Source organism: Pavona decussata, unplaced genomic scaffold, assembly GCF_977016875.1.
Source record: "Pavona decussata unplaced genomic scaffold, jaPavDecu1.1 SCAFFOLD_134, whole genome shotgun sequence".
NCBI lineage: Eukaryota > Metazoa > Cnidaria > Anthozoa > Scleractinia > Agariciidae > Pavona > Pavona decussata.
The window spans coordinates 5,850,014-5,870,232 of record NW_028145547.1 but is presented as its reverse complement, the minus strand read 5'-3'; the positions used below and the strand labels follow the sequence as shown (position 1 = coordinate 5,870,232).

General features: G+C 37.5%; 2 protein-coding genes across 3 annotated transcripts; one reads left to right on the top strand and one right to left on the bottom strand.

The window, feature by feature from the left end:
* Positions 1 to 4,241: 4,241 nt before the first annotated feature.
* Positions 4,242 to 6,801, bottom strand: LOC146467952 (GSK3B-interacting protein-like). Its single transcript, XM_085125346.1, has 2 exons — positions 6,530 to 6,801; positions 4,242 to 5,417 (listed from the first exon to the last, which is right to left on the bottom strand). Exons 1-2 carry the CDS (start codon positions 6,710 to 6,712, stop codon positions 5,232 to 5,234), a joined length of 369 nt encoding a protein of 122 aa, XP_084981472.1. The 5' UTR covers positions 6,713 to 6,801; the 3' UTR covers positions 4,242 to 5,231.
* Positions 6,802 to 6,905: 104 nt separating this feature from the next.
* Positions 6,906 to 20,177, top strand: LOC146467951 (uncharacterized). 2 transcript variants are annotated; one of them, XM_085125617.1, is made up of 16 exons: positions 6,906 to 7,010; positions 7,135 to 7,178; positions 7,299 to 7,362; positions 7,525 to 7,590; positions 8,845 to 9,006; positions 11,093 to 11,235; positions 11,503 to 11,594; positions 12,453 to 12,560; positions 13,717 to 13,784; positions 14,107 to 14,144; positions 15,049 to 15,101; positions 16,319 to 16,402; positions 17,871 to 17,964; positions 18,475 to 18,587; positions 19,121 to 19,180; positions 20,045 to 20,177. In XM_085125617.1, exons 1-16 carry the CDS (start codon positions 6,974 to 6,976, stop codon positions 20,151 to 20,153), a joined length of 1,335 nt encoding a protein of 444 aa, XP_084981743.1. In that variant the 5' UTR covers positions 6,906 to 6,973; the 3' UTR covers positions 20,154 to 20,177. The 2 variants fall into 2 exon arrangements, with proteins under 2 accessions (XP_084981743.1, XP_084981742.1); XM_085125616.1 differs by having other exon boundaries at positions 14,104 to 14,144.
* Positions 20,178 to 20,219: the final 42 nt, after the last annotated feature.

Genomic DNA, 20,219 nt, shown 5'->3' with positions numbered 1-20,219 from the left:
TATGGACCGTCAAGATCACTTATGTTGGAGCACGGTAGAACACCAGTATGTGTTACTCTCTTGGGCTCGTTTGAAATAATGTGATCAATGAGAGTCCGTGAAGTTGGAGTAGTTCTTGTTGGTTTTTTAACATGTTGTGATAGATGAAACCTGTCAAGCAGGTCTAAATACCGTTTTTTTAACGCTGCATCGGGTTGAAGTAGATCGATATTGAAATCCCCAGTTAGTATCAATCGACCGTTCCATGATGTTGTTAAGTCGGTAAGTAAATCTTCCATTTGCGATAACCACTGCTGAACGCTAAGAATTCTTGAGGATCTATAAATCGTTCCCAGAAGAAGTTGGCTGTGTTTATTTCGGCCCTTTACCTCGAGCCATAGATGTTCAAGCTCGGGATAACGTGACTCAATATCCTTTCGCCTTGCATATTTTATGGAGTCTTTGATATAGGCACCAACACGGCCTCCTTTGATGTTATCCCTGTTTCGGGACCAGCGTTTTCAGACTGTATCCTTGCAGGGTTTCGGGGACTTCGTTCGCTTGCGCAGATCCATGTTCTCTTCTCTCCATGGTTCTTGTTCGGGCAGGGGATTAGATCTCTGGAACAAGAAAGAGGCCGGAGTGAGGAGGGGTGGCTGGACATCATCTTCAACGTCAGCTTCTCTTCCAGGGTATCTCTAGAACACTAAAATTTCACCTTTTTTCCACATAGGGACTTTTATTTTTACCAAGCAAGACCCTGCACATTGAGCTTGTGCATACAAAAGCCTCGAGACACCAAAGGCAAATTTTGCTTGATTACTGCCATTGAAAAAATTAAAAAAGAAAAGAAAATACCATGCATATGACAACACAGTTTCGAGTGCAGAGTCCTACGTCCGTATCGCTTGATATTCAACAAAATAATTACCTAATATGCACACAGAGGCTATGCATCAGTAATTTACCTTAACCGATATTTCTTTTCTGGGTTCTTGTATTTTTCTATATTTTATTGGCGAAAGCGTTGTTCAGAATTTCAGGTGAGTAAAATTTTATAGCACCAAAGTTTTGCCATTCTAAGCATTCAAGCCGTCTTATGTTCGTACTAAAAGTGTTAAACACAAGTGGACAAAGTAAGAGCATTTTATCATTAAAACATCGCGCATGAAGCGAATTGTGGAATTACATTAAATAAGAATAAACCTAGTAAAATTACAGCTTGTTTAATTGATCCGGACTGGACAGTGTGGCACATGAAGAATGAACGGAATTGTTTCTTCGTTCCGCATGCATAATTGGCGCGAAAACAAAATTATGAAATTTGAAGTCGTAAAAACTTGGCATCGAAAAAGATATTTCTCATAGACTTGAGTTTTGTGGTTAAGATATCTAGATATGAAAAAACCTACAGTCAGTACTACATAAGCTTAAGTGTGTAACTCACAAAATTCGCGAGCAAATTTCCATTGAACAATAACTTGTGTGGGAATCGATAACACTTCTGTCTGTGAGTGGAAAAAAAGCCCTAAAGCTTGTGCTTTTGTAAAGCGAAATTTGCCGCGCTTTTATCGAGCTTGCTTAATCCTTATGGACAGGCTTAAAGAAAATTTAAATGTGAAATTTCAAAATATATCAGCATTCAGTCACATAAACCCATTCTCGAATATTGTGTGTCTGTATGGGGACGTTGTATATGCGGGACTATTGGATCACATTTTTACTCGGGATGCCCGCAGGGCAGACCATGTCAAGTTTTCGGTCTGGTATCTTTTTACTCGAGATTCCCTGAGGGCAGTCTAATCTTTCTACGCGGGATGCCCGCAGGGCAGACCGCCCAAGGTTTCTTTTCTTTTTTTCTTCGTCGTAGCTTCAAATGTATACATTAATTTATTCATTAAACTCTGCTCTCTCCTGGAAGGGATCTATTATTCTGATTGTCTTCAACAAAAACGGCCTGATCAAAATCCATTATGAACGCGTATATCACGAGGGAGGGTACCCACTCATCTCTACCTGTGTGACGTCAAAGTATAGTGGAACCCCTCCTTACGGACACCTCTCTATAACGGACAGCTCACTTGGTCCCTGAGAGACCGAAATCCATATAAATGCCTACCTCTCTAAAACGGACACCTCTATAATACGAACACTTATTCCTGTCCCCTTAGTGTCCGTAATAAAGAAATCATCATTTGAAAGGTTGTTTTTTCAATGGCGGAATTTAAGCCTCTTTTTCAAGCGGTAAATCGCAATAATAACTTCTAAATAGTACTTGACAGTTTAAACGGTGGAAATTGGAGATTTCACAGCGAAGAAATTACGCTTTGACAAACAGATTGAATAATTCTATGTAAAGGAAGCCAGACCAGAGATCACAGTACAGTGATTACTGGTGCGTGACACTACAGACTGTCGAACTGATGCCTAAGCGCTACTGGTAATCGGCTAATCGACCTAACAAAAAAAGTAAAAGGTTTGATTTTCAACTTTTACTAAAACTTTTCATCTAGGAAAGCTTTGTTTCTGTTTGTAACTGGGTTGTCAGATTGCTAAGTGGGAACCTAACTACAGTGAAACCTCTTTATTACGGACACCAAGGGGCGTTATAGAGAGGTGTCCGTATTATAGAGGTGTCCGTAAGGAGAGGTTCCACCGGACTGTCTAGGGGAAAGCATTTGTTAAGAAGAATACCTCGTGCTTTGTACGGACGCTTTGTTCCCTACGTTTTCACCTTTAATTTGGAGACAGAAATAGTTTCTACATTGTTTTTTTTTTTCAATAGTTAACGTGAGTTAGATCCCCTTATCTATATCTGTCAGTGTTGCCCAGCGCCCAGAGGGGTCATGAAGTTATCAGAAAGCAATTTCCGCTATGATTTCCAGTAACACAACGATAAAATATCAGGCAGTCTTTCTGAATAAACTATTCAATTATTTCAATTGCGATCATGCGAAGGGAGGATAGTTTTGAACATCTGCGAAGCATACAATGGGAATAAATGAGGCCCGGGCCCGGGGCATTAAGCATCCCGTGAAAATGCCATTAGGGGCATCTTGTTCAGTAAACTCTGCTCTCTCCTAGAAGGGATCTATTGTTCTGATTGTCTTCAACAAAAACGGCCCAATCAAAAAAATCTATTATCGGCGCGTATATCACGAGGGGGGGGGGGGGGGGGGAGGTGGGAAACCCACTCATCCCTACCTGTGTGACGTCAAATTATCATTTGATTTATTCATTAAACGTGGATTTAATTCTGTCTCCTTGTGGAGACCATATTGTTAACAACTGAAGTTTTCGACTCTACTATGCCGTTTTCAAAAAGAAAATCAGTAACCCTTTTGAAGCGGTAAATCGAAAAAAAAATATCTTCTAAGAAGTACTTGACAGTTTAAACGGTTGAAATTGGAGAGTTCCTGGAGAAGGAATCATGCTAAGTTTGACAGTTGTAGAATCACAATACGAGGAGGAAAGCTCATTGATAAGCTAAAACGCACATCACATCACTTTGTCGAATTGCAACTGGAAATCTACTTTAAAAAGTTTGATTGTCATTGTTTACTAAAACTTTTCATTTAGGAAAGCATTTTGGCTGTTTTTCTTTCTCTTTTTTTGGTGAAACGAGAACAAGTTGTTATCTTGCACTTTTATTGAAAATTAGATAACCAGAATAGAAAACGTGAGTGAGGCCATATTTGGGACTCAAACTATTTCATCGGCTAGTTTTATTAAATAGTTATGGGAATAAATGGGAACAAACGAGGCCACATTAAGCATCCCGCGAAAATGCCGTTAGGGGCATCTTGTTTAATTTTGAAATTAGTGTTTCTGGTGACTTTTTGGGGAGTGAGGTATAAGCATTTTTGGTAAGGACTTTTTTGGGGCGTTGAGAGCAAGCGAAAGCTAGGTTCTCATTTTTATGTCAAAATTTGTATTAGGGTTACGTTCTATGGATTGGATTCTTTTTTTCAGGGTCTACCCTAATACGATTTTTTTTGGTCTAATAAACTCACGTCTTTCGCACTTGCCTGTCACTAGCATACCTGAGGACCCCCCCCCCCCCCACGTACCCATCTATTGCTTGATTACAATTTTCTGTAGCCAAACAATTTTCTTCAAACTGTCACAATCAACCTTACCCTTTCGCCTACAGGTGTAGGTATACGTTTCTGCTTCAGACCCAACGATATTCTTTACACTGAGCCGTCAGTTCTGAACACATTACCCACAATCCATCACACACATTTAAAAGATGCTAAACAAAGAATTTCAAGTATTTTATTAAATACGGAAAATAGTTCAAATATGCACAATTTCAAATAAAAGTATTACTGACAATGTTTAAATACCAGTGAAAATAATTTACTGCACAAATATAAAAATCTGACTGTCCTTCAATATAAAGTTACATACAAAAGTTGCCTTAAAAATTCTATACATCAACTTAGGAAACAACCATTTAGATGGTTTTGATTTTGATGGTTCCAAAAAAAAAAAAAAAAAACCCAAAACTTAAGCGTTGTACTGTTTGTCTCTTCATTTACATGGTGTAATCACTAAGATCTTGAATTACACGTAACACCACTTCTATACTCTATATTCTATCTTCCAGTTAGTTAAAAATATCAAGCATGTACAGAATTTATACGGACTTCTAATATAGAAAGTATTCAGACTTTACACACTATACACTACACCTATACACACCGCACTGTCCTGCAGGGCTTATTGAATGTGTTGATTCAAACTTTATCACATATCATCATCATTATTAATGACTAAACTAACAGAACAAATACGGAAGAAATCAACCAACCTTATTGAAATTAATTTAAAAATAAATAAACAAAAAGACCACAGACAAATGATAAAATGTGAAGGCAAATTGCACAGAAGTGAATGTTCAATGCAGACAAGCCTGCATGCAAAGCAAGGTTCCAACATGGGGATTGCATAGATGGGGTGCACAATCAAAAGAAAAGAAAGTTATTATCTTCTGTTTTTTTCTTCCCACTTTTCAGTTACTTACTCCCGTTTTTATGCACAACCAAGCTCTTTTTTAAGGGCATTCTTCATGAAAATTCAACTTGATTAGTGAAAGGAATTTAGTACGAAGGGTACACTAAACCATCACCTTTCAGTGTTATAATCAACACACAACATATATCATTGTAAATATTTGAATTGAAGTTCACATTCAATAAACATAATAAAAGCATCTGTCAGGATTCAGTTTTTTCACCAGTTTTCTCTTATGGGGCATTTGAATCAGCATCACCATCAACATCTACTTGAAGTGAAGACAGTTTCTGCACAAGAGCCTCTCCAAATGACTGTGTGTAACCAGGACTGATTGAGTCTAACAAGGCATACATTGTCTCATAATACTTCAACGTTTTGTTTTCTTCTTGGTTGTCATCAAACTTTTCTCCAACAACCTGGATTGAGGTAAAGGAAGGTCAATTCACAGTTGGACCACCAATTGCCTACACAGTCACATTGTAAACTGACAGTAGTCCTTTAACAAAAAGTTCGTTGGAGGATTACTACCCCCCATCCCCCCTACCCCGACTCTTGAATAAGCCCTTCAGGGATCCTGCTAGTATGCACCTCACCTCTGCATTTCTACCAGTAAATTTCTGACCACTAAAAAGTCCCCAGTCACTTATTTCAAACCCAATAAAGGTCTTCACACCTCCCCATCAATAAAAAAACCAGAGTTCTCCCAACCCTAACAGATCATAGTTATGTTTGAGAAATAAATTTTCCAAATAATTATTAAAAATGACTCTTGCACCTCTCTCAAAATGTTTTGTAGAAACACACGATAATTCAGCAGTAAGCAGTAATTGCCTGGTTAGGTTTGAGTTCCAGCATAAAGGAAAAATGGCTGAGCTACTGACATTTGGCAGTTAACATTTTTGGTAGACGATAACAAGTTTTGAGGTTGCTTTCGCTGGGTGGCATAATAGTACATCTCCTATGCAAATTATTTTTGTTGTTCTTGTAATTTTTGTGAGTGTATATATAGAGTTTGTACTGCCGTCTCTTGTTTCAGCCAAAAAAAATTGTGACTGGCAATAAGATATCTCAAACAAATAAATCGCATGTAATTTAAATAATGAAGTAAAGGTTAATCTCGCTGTCTCTTTATATTTAAAGTGTAAATGGCAACTAATAAAAATAATTAGTCATACAGTGTAATATTTTACATGCCAGTGTCGATGAAAACTCTGTATCGGTCGGTTAGAAGTTCAACTTCTAATGATCAGTTTTATTTGCCAACATAAAAAGCTTTCATCCTGTCTATTTAAGCCGTATATCGTAATTTTCAAAAGAAAAAAAAAACACTCCGACACAAACAAAAAGCAATTATCCGTTAATTAACGTAACATGTAACATGCATGTTGACTTCAACCGGCCGTGACTCGCTGCAATGTTCAATGACAATCCATAATCTACGAAATGTTTTCTCAAGATTTAACCCTACTTAAGATTTAACGATGAAGGCAGCTCGAGCATTAAGTGCTAGAAGTACAGCAACACTTACCCGAAATCCGAGCACGCTTAGCTCGATACAGAGACTTTTGTGTTCCTTGGTCAAAACATTCAGGTAAACACACTCGCGCGAGGCAGGAAGTTTGCTCGAAATGCTGATCGATATGACAGTAAATGAGATGTCCTCTATCACTGCTTCAGCTTCTACTTTGAAGTCGATTTCTTCCTCTTCCATTTTAAAGGGCAGAGGAGATTTTGGAGTACTTTTCTTCTGCAATTGATCGACGTTCTACATTGTTTCGACTATCCACACGAACCGAAAGTTGAGAGGAACCTGGGGATGACTGTAAGCGCCAGCAATATAAAGTGTCAGCAGTGGACAACTCTAAAACGTCATGCGCGGCTTGGTTTGAGCCCATGTTACATTGTGGTCTTCAGTTGTGAATTTCTTAAAAGGTACTTTGTGTAAGATTCTGTGTTTTGAGGAAGAATCAACATGAACTCTTTTAACAACAAGAGACCGGCCTATATGTGTGAGTTCGTTTTAGAAGGAAGGAAACATAATATTTCTCATCATAACTCCGATTTACCTCCTCTCTGAGTGGATAGATCTTTCAATTAACTTCTTATTTTTGGTGTTTGTTGGAATTTTAATAGATGCCAAGGGATTCAAGCTTGACAAATTCCTTGGAAACTTACAGGTACGAAAATCTTTGGAGGATTTTGAAGGGAAAAGTAGTCATTGTTTGAACGTTTCTTTGATGTTTGCATGAAGACATTTGTTAACTTGCTTTATTACATATATGCCCATTTACATGTAGGGTTACAAAATTGCTACTGGTCAAGTGAGTAAAGAGGAGTTTAGAAATGCTTCTGTCAGATACGGTAAGTACATGACTATTATGTAACAGTAACAAAAAATCTTTTCAAATTGACCATAAGTAGAATTTGCAGCAGCCGCCAGCTGTCTTTCAAACTGATAGTTATGCAATAATTCATTTAACACTGCTTTAAAGTTCTGTCAGTTGCCAATCATTGATCTTCCAGGTTCTGATGAAGGAGCAGTCTTTGGAGCACTCATTACAAATGCTTGTGGTAGCTCCAAGATTGAAGGTACAACAACAAACAACAACAACACACTTTAGTAAAAATAGACAGTTACAAGCTAGTTATATACCTACCCGCAAATAGCTAAAGCTAGTCGAGGCGGGTAGGTATGTCTATACTAAACTAAATTCAAATACAAATAAATACAAATACAAATAAATTTGGTGTTTACAAATTGACAGCCACAACTAAAATAAAAGTTAAGGTGGCCGAATACATTTTTTAGTGTACAGGCATTAGAAGATGTTATTTGTAAACTATGTACTTCTGGACGCCCAAAATTGGTATGATGTAAGACCAACTAAGAAGGAATGTATTTCCGTACGTCTTGTTGAGCTAAGTACCGTTTCCATGGCAACACAGCGAACTATGAAACGTCCATAAATAGTAAGTTTCCTTTATTTTTAGAAAATGTACTCATTAGATTTTTTCCATTTTTTGTATTTAGAAAAACTCACAAAACACTGACACAGTTGCACTACTTTCATGTAATTTTAACAGAGAGATCTTCTGTAAATATTGATTTTGCATTTTAATGTTTTGTGAAGATACCCTCTGTTAGATTTAGGTTTCTCTTTGTAGGCGAGTTACGCTTTTAGGGAACTATTTTCATGCCAAATGTCACTAAATTCTAATGAGCGGTTCCTTAGAAAACAGTTCATTTCCACGAAAACAACCAGTCAATTTTTTGGTCAAATGCGCATGCGTGGCTTGAAATGGGTTTCATGGCAAAGATGAAAGCATGCAAAAGGTCTTGGTGAATGACTTTTTTGCTCGGAAAGAAAAGAAAAAGAGTCCAGAAACGAGAAACGTAGTTATTTAGGATCAAAACTTAACTTTATTATCCATTTCATGTGAAATTAAGGGATCACTTTATCGACCGCGGTATTTGCGTACCACAACACTAGCGCGTGCTTTAAATAGCATCACTAACAGAATCTGTAAAGCGCACGCAAACTGTGTTCGGCCACCTTAAATAAGTAGTAAACAAACAAGTGAATATGCAAAACAAAAAGGATTCCCAAGCTGATAGAAATTAAAGGATTGCCACTTGCTGTTTTAATAGATGTTACATTACTTCCTTCCTATATTTCCTCCATTGTTAGTATAAACTTGTTATTAACCTTCGAAGTGCCAATAACCGTTTATGTTCCAATGTCCAGAGAACTTGACTTTGGTAATATTAATACAACTACAGTTGTTTAAATTAGTTGTTGCTGTATTTGGAATTTTGTAGAATTATATTTGTTTGTTTGACAGGTGTCAAGAAAGAAAAGCCAGCAAAGAGAAGGAGGCGAAAAAGAAGAAAACTTGCTACAGAGGAAGCAGAGGATGACAATTCTGAGGCTGCGTTTAGTCCAAAAATATGTTCTAAGCCTTTGCCACTTGATGAACCACTCAGTATTCCAGCAGCTTTGCTTGGTAATTTTTAACTTTTTAAAGTCTGATCTGAAACAATCTCCCTTACCCAGGGTTTATTCTAGACTGGCCACACTTCAAAAACATTGGTTCCTGACATGTCCATTGAAACTCAAAATATTGTTTTGCAAAGGAAGTGTCTTAGTTTTTGTCTTAAATAGAGTACTCTCAAAAACACCAATTTTTGTTCTTGGAAATCAAAAGTTGTGATCCATGGAGAAATACTCATCATGCTCACTGATGTAACTATAGATTTTAACCACTACCTTATATGAGCTGTATTCTGATGTCATATGCTTACTTATTTGGAAAAGGGTTTTTGTACATGTGCAATACAAGACATGTTGAAATACAATATTTAAGAATTGGCTCATGCTTTAATAGCGTGCGTGTATCAAGTTATGGATGCATGCGGGAAATTTGGAGTAGAGCATGAAAGAAGCGTAAGAGTTGCTCGAGGTGTAGCCGAGAGCAACTCTAGCTTCTTGAGTGCTCTCCAAACTTCCCAAGTGCATCCATAGCTTGATACACACACAGCTAAAAACCAATTCCTTTATAACATAGTGACAACAAAGTATCAAAAAGTAGTGTGTGGAAAACAGGTTTTATTTGTGATTGATTACAAAATTCTCTCAGTGCACTAGTGTACCAAAAAAAAAAAGGTTCTATTCAGCTGTTTACAAACACGCCACAATGGTATGGTCTCAACAAAAAAGTTACATCTGAAATTGTCAACAAAAATTTGCTTCTTTGAATTATGTAGTTTGTACAAACTAAAACTAAGCGACAGAAACCCAAGTTTGTCTGCAAGTTGCACACATCATTTTATGGATGCACAGCTGTGGGTACTGTATGTTTAGAAATGTACCATGATGATGCCAATGGGAATTAGGTAGGGAAGCATGCATACTATGTTATAAATATATTTATGTACATTGTATGTGCTTTTAGTTATTTACTACACCAGTAAGAGCAACTATAGTGCATAACAAGAATACACTTTATACATCAAATGATGATAATGAGAGATTAAACTACTCAAACATATTCTGGTAATTTCAGACCTGTACTTGATCCAGGCAACAAATAAATATAAAGCATGTAAGAAAAGCATTTCTTGGGTTTTTATACATGTGTACATGTAGCTGTATGACATGCTGTTAGTAAATGTGTTGTTTGGACGAGGGTGCATGTGACCCACCAACCCAGTGGAAACATACTGCTGATAATGAGAAGAACACAACATCACATCTTGTATACACGTTCTATGCACTTAAAAATGTTCAATAAAACTGTAAAAACATGGTAGCTAGGAAAATACCTACCGGTAAATACAGTACCTTAATAAAAAAAATATGAAAGTTTGATATATATTTCGCTCTTCAAGCCTCTTCAGTTGTTTGCCATATAAAAACATATAAAACCATTCATGCAAGAGTCATTGAAATAGTCCATGTTTTCTTAGCTTTCATGTAAGCTACATGTAAGCTACAGTTTTACTGAATATTTTTAAGAGCGTAGAATGTGTATAAAAGACGTGATGTCATGTTCTTCTTGTTGTTCGAACATGTTCCTAGCCTTGGCATATAGAGTTTCTCATACTGCTGATAGTATTCTTGAAAAAAAAAGTCATGTAAAACTATTGAAATTAAGGACGGTGCCTACTATTGTTACTGTGCATACGTTCTGCGCATCTCGAGATACTCGGGTTTCCTATGGGTAGTGCTCACTAATACAGGGATATTTTTGCGCAGTTTAAAACTATGCGGAGAAAGCAAACTTAGTTAGTGCTCTTGGTATCCCAAAAGAAAATTGGGGGTAACCATGCATTTTTCAGAGACAATTAAGCTTCAATTTAATAAAAACTGCCATACATAAATTTCTTTATATTTTGGCGCCTTTTAGAAGTATTGTTGCTAAATTATCTCTGAAAAATACGTGGTTACCCCCAATTTTCTTTCTGGATTCCAATAGCCCTTGCAAAGGTCTGCTTTTCCCGCACAGTCATAAACCGCACAAAAATACTTCTGTATTAGTAGGCACCGTCCTTAAACTGTAAAAATGTTTATCAAAAATAATTTCCTTGTAGCATATCAAGACTGTGACTCCTCAGACAATGATGGTTCTAAAAGTGACAAGATTGGAAATTTGTCAGCTTCAAGCAGCTGCAGTGAGAGTGATGATGCAGATGGTGGTGATGTGGATTTCTTTGGACTCAGTTCTAAACAAGAGGTTTAAAATGCTGTCACAATTTAATTAATAATTATGTATTTAGTAATTAATAAATTTATCAAGTAACTACTGGTCAGTATTAAAACTGCGCGAGTTTTCATATTACAACTGAGCAAAGTCCATTTATCACACCAGTCGACAAGACTGTCTAAATATAATGTGAGTGAGTTTCCACAAACTACTGGATTTTTAGATTAGTTGTTGTAATGAAACCTATGTAATCGTATTAGGATTATAAATGTAATGGGTTTTGCCTCAACTTTTTAGAGTTTTAGCTCCAAGAAATCTGTAAAAACCTCTGGAGAGAGTTCAAGTAAGGAAACATCAACAACTGTAGTGAGCCGCAGGAAGCAAGAAAGGTAAGATTGTGTGCATTTGTGTATGTCATTAGATATTGTAAGAGAAACAAGTTTTCTGCAAATGTAAATGCCATGATTGCGATAGCCTTTACAGTGTATTATGTAATTTACTGGAATAAAATAATCGTGTCTCCTCCCATTTACAAATGTTCCCCTTTGGCTTTGCACCTGTTTATTCAGATCAATCAGTGATATTTTAAACAAGACGTTCCACTATAAAAGGGCAAGCTCCTCATTTTGTGGGTATGACATGCCAATTAAGGTGTCGTTGGATCGTGGCAAGTTGTTGACTCAAGTATCCTATGAAAAAGTATGCCTCAAAATTTTATAATATTATCACCACAGCAATATAAGACATTGGTTTCTAATAATTATTCAAATAACACTGAGGGTTTATTCTGAAAACTAAGCCAACTTTATCAGTAAGGTTCATAGAAAAAGACGCATGTTGTTTGTCAGTGTTTATGCTCTGATGGTTGATTGACAAAGGATGGTGAGAATTGCCACTTACGGCACTGGCAAGTCCCCTTTTATATGGGAATTTCCTGTTTAAGAGTTTGACAATATTATATTATTTCTGACTGCCTGGCTGCCCTCAGTATGTTTTAAGTGAGGCTTCATCACAAAACATGTCAGCTTTGTACCAAATTAGGTTTAACTTATAATTATTTTCCCTTGATATGGACCCCTTTAAAGGCAAACAATCATAATTTCCCCAACCCGGGGTGAAAATTGTTTCAATAAAATAAGGTTATGCTAATCATGATACACGTACATGGTCTGATTGTTGATAAAGAAGTATTGCATACACAATAAATGGTTAATCATTATTATTTATATCTTGTTTGAATGCTCTAGAATGCAGCCTCGTCAGCTGAGCAGTCTTCCAGAAATGCACCCAGAGGCCTGGGATGAAACAAAACTCAAATATAAAGAGCAAGTCAGCACTTTGTCCAGCTACAAATGGTAAATAAATTCATCAATTAAAAGTAATGTTTAAAAAATGAGCAGGAGTACTTTATCGGGTTTTAGACCCGATAAAACACGTGCTGTGAGTTTTTTTAAACGGCTTCAAAAATATTCCTGGAAAAGCGTGTGTCAATAGAGTTCATAACAATTATGCTTTTGTGAACGTTGGAAATTAGCATACAAGAAAAACGCTGCATACTAATGAGGAGTGTTTTATCAGCTGATCAAACACCTCATACTAATAAGGAAGAGGTTTATCAATATTAAGTCACTGCACGTCATCTATTATCGACCATTTGATAGGTCAATGGGCTTATGGATTATTAATGAGTTTTTGAAAGTGTATGCAAAATAAGGCCAATCATTCTGGACCTCTCTTAAAGGTGGGTACCCTCTGGAGCACTCATTCAAGGGTTGCATTTTTTTTACTGCTGAGAAGAGACAGTATAGCCTAATGAAACATCTGTAAAAAAAATAGCATAGGTATCTTGTCTTTAACCTCGTACCCTCAATAGCAGCTCTGTCTGCCTTAAGGATGGTACCTACTTTTTTTAGTGCGCAAACGTTTCCGGCTGCGCATCTCGAGATACTCAGGTTTTCTATGGGTGGTGCCTACTAATACAGGGATATTTTTGCGTGGCTTAAAACTATGCAGAGAAAGCAGAACTTAGCAAGTGCTCTTGGTTTCAAAAAAGAAAATTCTGGGCAATTATGTGTTTTTCAGAGATAATGAAACGTCAATTAATTGGAAAAAAACCGCCATACATTGCTCTGTATTTTACTGTTTTTAAGAATAAATGTTGCTTAATTATGTCTAAAAAATGCGTGGTTAGCCCCAATTTTCTTTTTCGATTTCAATAGCACTTGCTAAGATCTGGTTTCCCCACATAGTCATAAACCATGTACAAAAATACTTCTTTATTAGTTATAGGCACTGTCCTTAAGGGAGGTTCTTGCCTACATGTAGTTGAAGGCAAATGGATCGGTTCCTTAGAAAGATGCATGTCTGATGTGTGATAGACTGTCTGCTTCGAGACAGTTCACTGCAGTATCAACTGAACACAGTTGGATCTTCATTATTCAGAGATATGTTAAAGGATTAGTTGAGTTATCTAAGGTTACTGTGAGCTGATATTTTGGTGTTTGTTTTCAGTTGGAAGTGCAGACGTGTGGGACACCTTCCAGAAGATTGTACTGTGCAGACTGGCAACTCTGTGACAGGTAGACATGTTGTAGAAATAAAAAAAGAACATGAACAAGCATACACTATTCAAATCTCTCATGGCAACATGTACAAACGACTGAAGTATTTATGTTTGCTTTTCTATATTTATTTTAGCTAATAAGTCATTGATTTTGACTTAAAAATAAATAACAGCATTGTTGTTGTTGTTGGTGTTTTTGTATGTAATGTTTCAGTATGTGGGATGAGTTTATTGTTTTGTTGTCATCTTGGTCTGCAAACTGTTTTTACTTTTTCTTCTATTTTTGGATCCAAGGACCAAACAAATGTTTAATTTTTTTGGCTTTGTATTTTCAGCAGTTGATGGTGGACAGTTGAGAGGAGATGGCAGTAAACAGGTGGGCTCACACAAGATGGCTAAAATAGGCAAATTCTACTCATTAAAGAGCTTTTTACTCAAGTTTGAGTCAGTAATAAAAAGTAAAAACCTTGTATACGTCATAATATGTGAATGATACTACATAAAAGCAGTGCTCAAGTGCTTTCACATGTATTTGTGAATTAATTGGACACAGTTTCTGACAGGGTGGTATTTCATTGAGGGTCGTACAAGGGGGGGGGGGGGGTCTCTTGCACGGTTCACGAACAGAAAAAATAGCAAATCACGGATCACAGAAATGAAAATTTCGTTTTCAAGCTCTTCACGGGTCACGCAAAACCTTCAGGTCACGGATTACGAAGAATAATTTATTACATTCACGTTTCACGGGAAATAAAATCAGTTAATCACGCATCACGAAAATAACCCTGTACGACCCTCTTCATCGAGATGCACAAACTAAAAGTTTAGATCCACTTTTCCTGACTCAGGGGTTGGTTTTGAGGTCTTTGAGGACGAAAGAGTTAAGTTGATATCTCTAACATTTACGAAATCTGTGATGTGTGATGCAAACCGGTAGTCAGTTACTGTACTTATAAGTTTGGTTTCTGAGAAGAAATTTTCATATGAATGTTCTACTCTGGATGGTCATTGATTAAGTAATTGTACTTTTGGCTTCTTTTAGCTGCTACCCTGCTAGCAGAGCGTTTCTTTCTGCCAAGTTTTTTTTAGCATGTGCATAGTCGTTCGTGCCGACGACGCTAAACAATGAGCCAACTTCGCGAAATGCAAAATACCAGAGACGCAAATGACTTCGCACATGCTAATAATAAACATGCCAGAAAGAAACGCTCTGCTAGCAGGGTATTACCTGCAGTGTTATTTATTTAATTTTAATTATATTAATTTTTGTTTTGTGGTAGAATAACTCAAAAGGATCATTTTACTCAAGCTCATTAAAAGATTACTATAAAAGGTATTTTAATGGTTGGACCATTTTGATCAGTGTCCGTGTTCTAAGGTTGTTATTTTAATGTTGAGTTTTAGGACACCTTTTCACGCACTGAGGTTTAATCATGTTACATTGGAATATCGTGACAATACACAACGAGCAATAACTATTAAGCCTGGTTTACACGTATGACGCAAGCAATTTTAAGCACATACACAAGAGAATGGAACGATTTCCATTCTCTTGTGCTTGCGTCGTTGCGTCGTACGTGTAAACCGGGACAACGCAAACATAAGTACAAGCACAAGGAAAGAAAACTGAAAAACAGTGACAAGTTGTCAGCGTACATTCTAGTCCTCCATGTTAGAATCAAATCTCGCACCAAAAAGCAGTCCGGCCGCGCGATTGTACCCTGCGAGCAGAGTCTCTTCGATCCTCCTAGAGGAAGATTGAAGAGACTCTGCTCGCAGGGTACGCGATTGTGCCACATTTATTATGCTTCTGCGTTTACGTATGTCACCTTATGCTTATGCTTATCGCACGTGTAAACATCCTTGTGCTTGCGTCGTACATGTAAACCAGGCTTTACAAACACTCCAGTTGTGATATCTAGCCTCACATTGAATCATCCCACCCACACAACAGATAATTTCTGTGATGTTTGGTTATCAACTGCGTTGATAAAGTAATTTAGTCACCATGAAGAGATTCAAGTGCTGATGTTTCGAGCGTTAGCCCTTCGCTCTTTGCTCTGACAAAGGGTTTCTGCTTGAAACATCAGCACTCGAATCTCTTTATGCTGACCAAGTTACTTTATCAACTCTGTTGATAAACCAATCTTTCGCTTCTACTTAACTAATTGATGACACCTTCCTTGCTCATTATTAATGATACTTTATTCCAATTATTTTCGTTTCTCTTTGCTTTTTGTTTTCCTTCTGCTATATCTTTCTTATTTTTTCTATTCTACTTAGTTTCTTTTCTTATCAATTTACTACCTTTAAAGATGCACAGTATTTAGTTTTACTAGAGGTGCCCCCTCTACTCTCCTTCCCCCTTTTTGAATTGTATTTTTGAGCTGCGTGTTAGTCTATGTTTTTTAATACCTCCAACTTTTGTATTTTGCGCTTATGTAACAGTAAGAGTGGAGAGTATAAAAAAATGTCAAATGTCAAATGTCAAACCTACTGTAATCCCCTTGTCTATTAGTTAATTTCTCTCTTCTATCATCCTGATTCCAGATGTCAAAAGCTCCGGGAGTCTAAGGATGTGAAATGCAGTGATTGTGGTTTGAGGTCAAACCTCGCTTACTGTTTTGAGTGTGGGTAAGTGGCCACTTTTTTTATAGTTGAGAGAATTGTTGTCATAGAGCGGTTTCCAATTGAGTGTCGTAAAACCAAAACCAAAGTAATTACTCTGGGCAATCGCAACAGATGTAAACAACACAACGAGCCAATCAGAATTCGAAGCAAATACATGTAATTGGCGCAAAGCGCGGGAAAACGCGTGCGGCCAAAACACGATTGGTTTTGGTTTAGATTCCCATTGGTTGAGAAAGTGGTGCGAGCTTTGTTAACCAATCACAGAGCGTAGTAATGCAAAACCAAAACAAACGCGAAATTACTTTCGACATTAAATTGAAAACCGCTCTCTATATATAATTACAGTGGCACCCCGCCTTACGGCCACCACGTTATCACGACCAATTTTTTGTGCCGCGAACGAATTGAAAGTCCAGTCATTTCCTTAGCTGTACAACCTCGTTAGAGAGGTAGTGTCACCGTTTCTGTGTGTCATTTTGAGTGGCCAAAAAACATAGTTGAATTCATTGATGAAAACGTTAAAATAATGGTTCAGTTTTGTTAATAATAACCATACAAGTGCACAGAGACTAGTATTAATAATGTTTGGCTGCGGATGGCTAGGATAGAAGTAGATTGCAACTTGAAAAAATTGGCCATTTTTTTCAAGTTCTTCCTGTGTATTGTAGAGAAGTCGCTAAAAACTGATTATAGTTTCTTCTTCCTCGGAAAAATCCCTTAATATTTTCTTAATTGTGCTCTAACAGCAATTCCATGCTGCGAAAATTGAGCAGTTTTGACCAAAACACACAAAATTACCGTAACGGGCTTCCGCTGTAGTATAATATTATATACAGCGGAACGCCGTTAACACGACCACCTTCTTTTGAATTTACAGCGATGTTAAGAAGACATGCAGTTCGGAGGATTCAATTAAAACATGCCATAACTTTTACTTGTTTATGAACGACACTAGAATACTTTTACTTTTTCCCCTTTATTTGCTGTTAACATTAAGTTGAAGAGTCTTTTTTTTCCGTTTTTGTAAGTCTACATCTCCATCGACTTTGTTCACCGATAAAACAATGTAACTGCATCACATCTGGTAATAAGTGAAAAAGTAAAGTAAACAAATAAATAAAAAAACAAACAAACAAACAAATAAATAAATAAATAAATAAATAAATTACAAGGATAGAGTATTAAAATAAGAAGTACATAATACAATAATTATTTAAAAATTGTAGTGGTCGCGTAGAGGAGATTTGAAATTGTCGCGATCTCGGAGATTAACAATGTCGTCGGGAAGCTTGTTCCAGTAGTTTTTTTTTACCACAGAGATGAAGCTAGAATATTTAATAACTTATTGAAAGCCGACTTATGAAGCTTTCAGCCGGCGTGCTTGAAGATTTAGAGACAAGGAGGATCAACATGCTGAAAAAAAAAAGAGTCTTTAATAACTGTACATTGAAATTTCGTTGTGGTTTTTCAGATTAACTTTGTGTGATGGACGTGGACACCTTATCGATCATCTTGTGGAATATCCTCGTCATACCAAACTCTACTCGTATAAACTACAGAGACAGGTTGGTGGTAATGGTTTTTCTCTCCTTCCTTTATTTTCAGTCCTTGTACATGAATCGTAAGTTCAGATTTCTGTTGATGAGCAGAATTTAGGCAAGCTATTCCACGATTTGCTTTCTCAGCCAGGTTGAGAACATTCGACAAGTTAAAGGAGCTGTTGGGCTGCTAGTGATGCAGAAGTATGTTTATTCACCTTCTTCAGTAGAACCCCGCTTTATGGACACGCGCCTAATACAGACACCCGCCCATTATAAACAGTTCTGTTTGTCCCCACGAAAAAACTGAGGTTGAACACTTATTTTATATTTTACGGAGTCGATTTTTTGTGTGATGGAAATTAAAGCAGCCAAAGTGGAACTTCTTGTCGCAGAAATTGGCAAATAGCAAATAAGGCTTTAACAAACGACCTCTAATAGTGCACCTTTGACTCGAGATTAGAAAAAAACGCTGGTGAAAGCATGTGCCCCGTTCCATTCTGTCTATGAAAACATTTTTGGTGATTTAATTTTCAGATAAAGTGCTGTAAATCGACCTGTGAGATTGTTGATGCCTCGGAACTATTAATGTGTCCTTCTTGTCTGGACAGAGCCTTTACCAGTCATTACTCCATGATTAATGCAACCTGGTAAGAAAGTTCTTCTTATTTGTAAGTTTATAGAGCCAAGTTTATTTAGGTCACGTTTTCAGAAGAGCAAAAGCGCCAGGCCTCCTGACCCTGCCACCACCCACTCACCCACCCACCCACCCACCCACCCACTCACCCACCCACCAACCACCCAACCAACAGACAGATCAAGCATTATCATCATCATCATCATCATCATCATCATCATCATCGTCGTCGTCGTCGCCTTCGTCGTCGTCATGATGATGATCATGATGATGATCATGATGATGATGATGATGATGATGATCATCATCATCATCATCATAATCAACAACAACAACAACAACAATAGTAAAACAAACCTTGGTTAATCAGCAGCCAAATTCCAGAATTAGCGTTCTGCCTTAACGAAGTACAGCACCATGCGACAGCGTAGAAATCGTGAGGTCTAAATTTAGTTCAACCAGCGGCAGTGAGAAAGTCTAAGAACCCTGGCAATGTCTTGGCAAAGTCCATTCAAGGTTCACTTGCTCTCTTTGATCTGTTTGCAGGTCCAGAACTGGACTGAAGCTCATACAGAACGCTCTCGCCTGCGAGCAGCATTTCCATTGGTAAGACAAATTTTTTAAAAACACATTTTTAACACTTTCATTCCCATAAAAGAACCGCAAGAATGAAGTCTTTGGGTGAAATCCTGAGGTGGGACTACTCGAAGCTTTAATACTTTGCACAGAACAAGCATCGCACGAGTTTCATTATCGACCCGTCTTGTTCAGTCAGTCTCCACCAACTGCTGTGTTATTTATGAGATCTTTAGTTTTAACGCTGAAGTTGACAGTTGCACAATAGGGAGCTTAAGCAACGACGACGGCGACGGCAACGACAACGCCGCAAAACAATAGGTTTAATGAGCAAAAACAATAGCTCTACACGTGCGTTTTACATTTTGGTACATTTCTTTGCCGTCCTCTGCAAAACAACAACGAGAAATGACCACATTTAAGGTTTTTTGGAGAACGTAAACGCACGACGGTGAATTTTTCATTTTCTTTCCTAACTTGTACGCCACTCCTACCAATTTGGTTCCTGGATAGCTCGCCATTTTTGTAAAAGTTGAGCGAGTTGAAATAATGGCGAAGTAGCACAAATGAAATAAAGGTATATTTTCAGGTAACGTTTTCATTGCCGTTTCCGTCGTCGTTCCTTAAGCTCCTACCTGATAAAGACCAAACGTTTGTCGCACGAGTTTCATTATTGGCCAGTGTTTTTAATTTTATCTGAAGAGATCTTCTGCTGTGTGGCTCGGGCCACCTTCTCAATCAATGCTAAACCAAGACAAATCGTGACTTGTACGTATGCGTTTTCCCGCGCTTGGCCCCGGTTGCGTGCATTTGCGACGAATTCTGATTGGTTCATTGCACAGTTTGTGGATGTTATGATTGGCTACTCGATTGAACCCGTTTGCTTTGCTTTAGGCATCGAATGAACTGTGCCAGCTCTATAGGAGAGGTCCTGGTGACGAGAGAAAAGTTAGAGAACAGTCGAGCAAGAGGCGAAGGACTCCTGAGTGAATTTTATTTTTAAATAAAGCTGTTCTATCTACAATCACTCCAGGTATTCTTGTTTGGTTTTTGATTTATGTGCTAACTT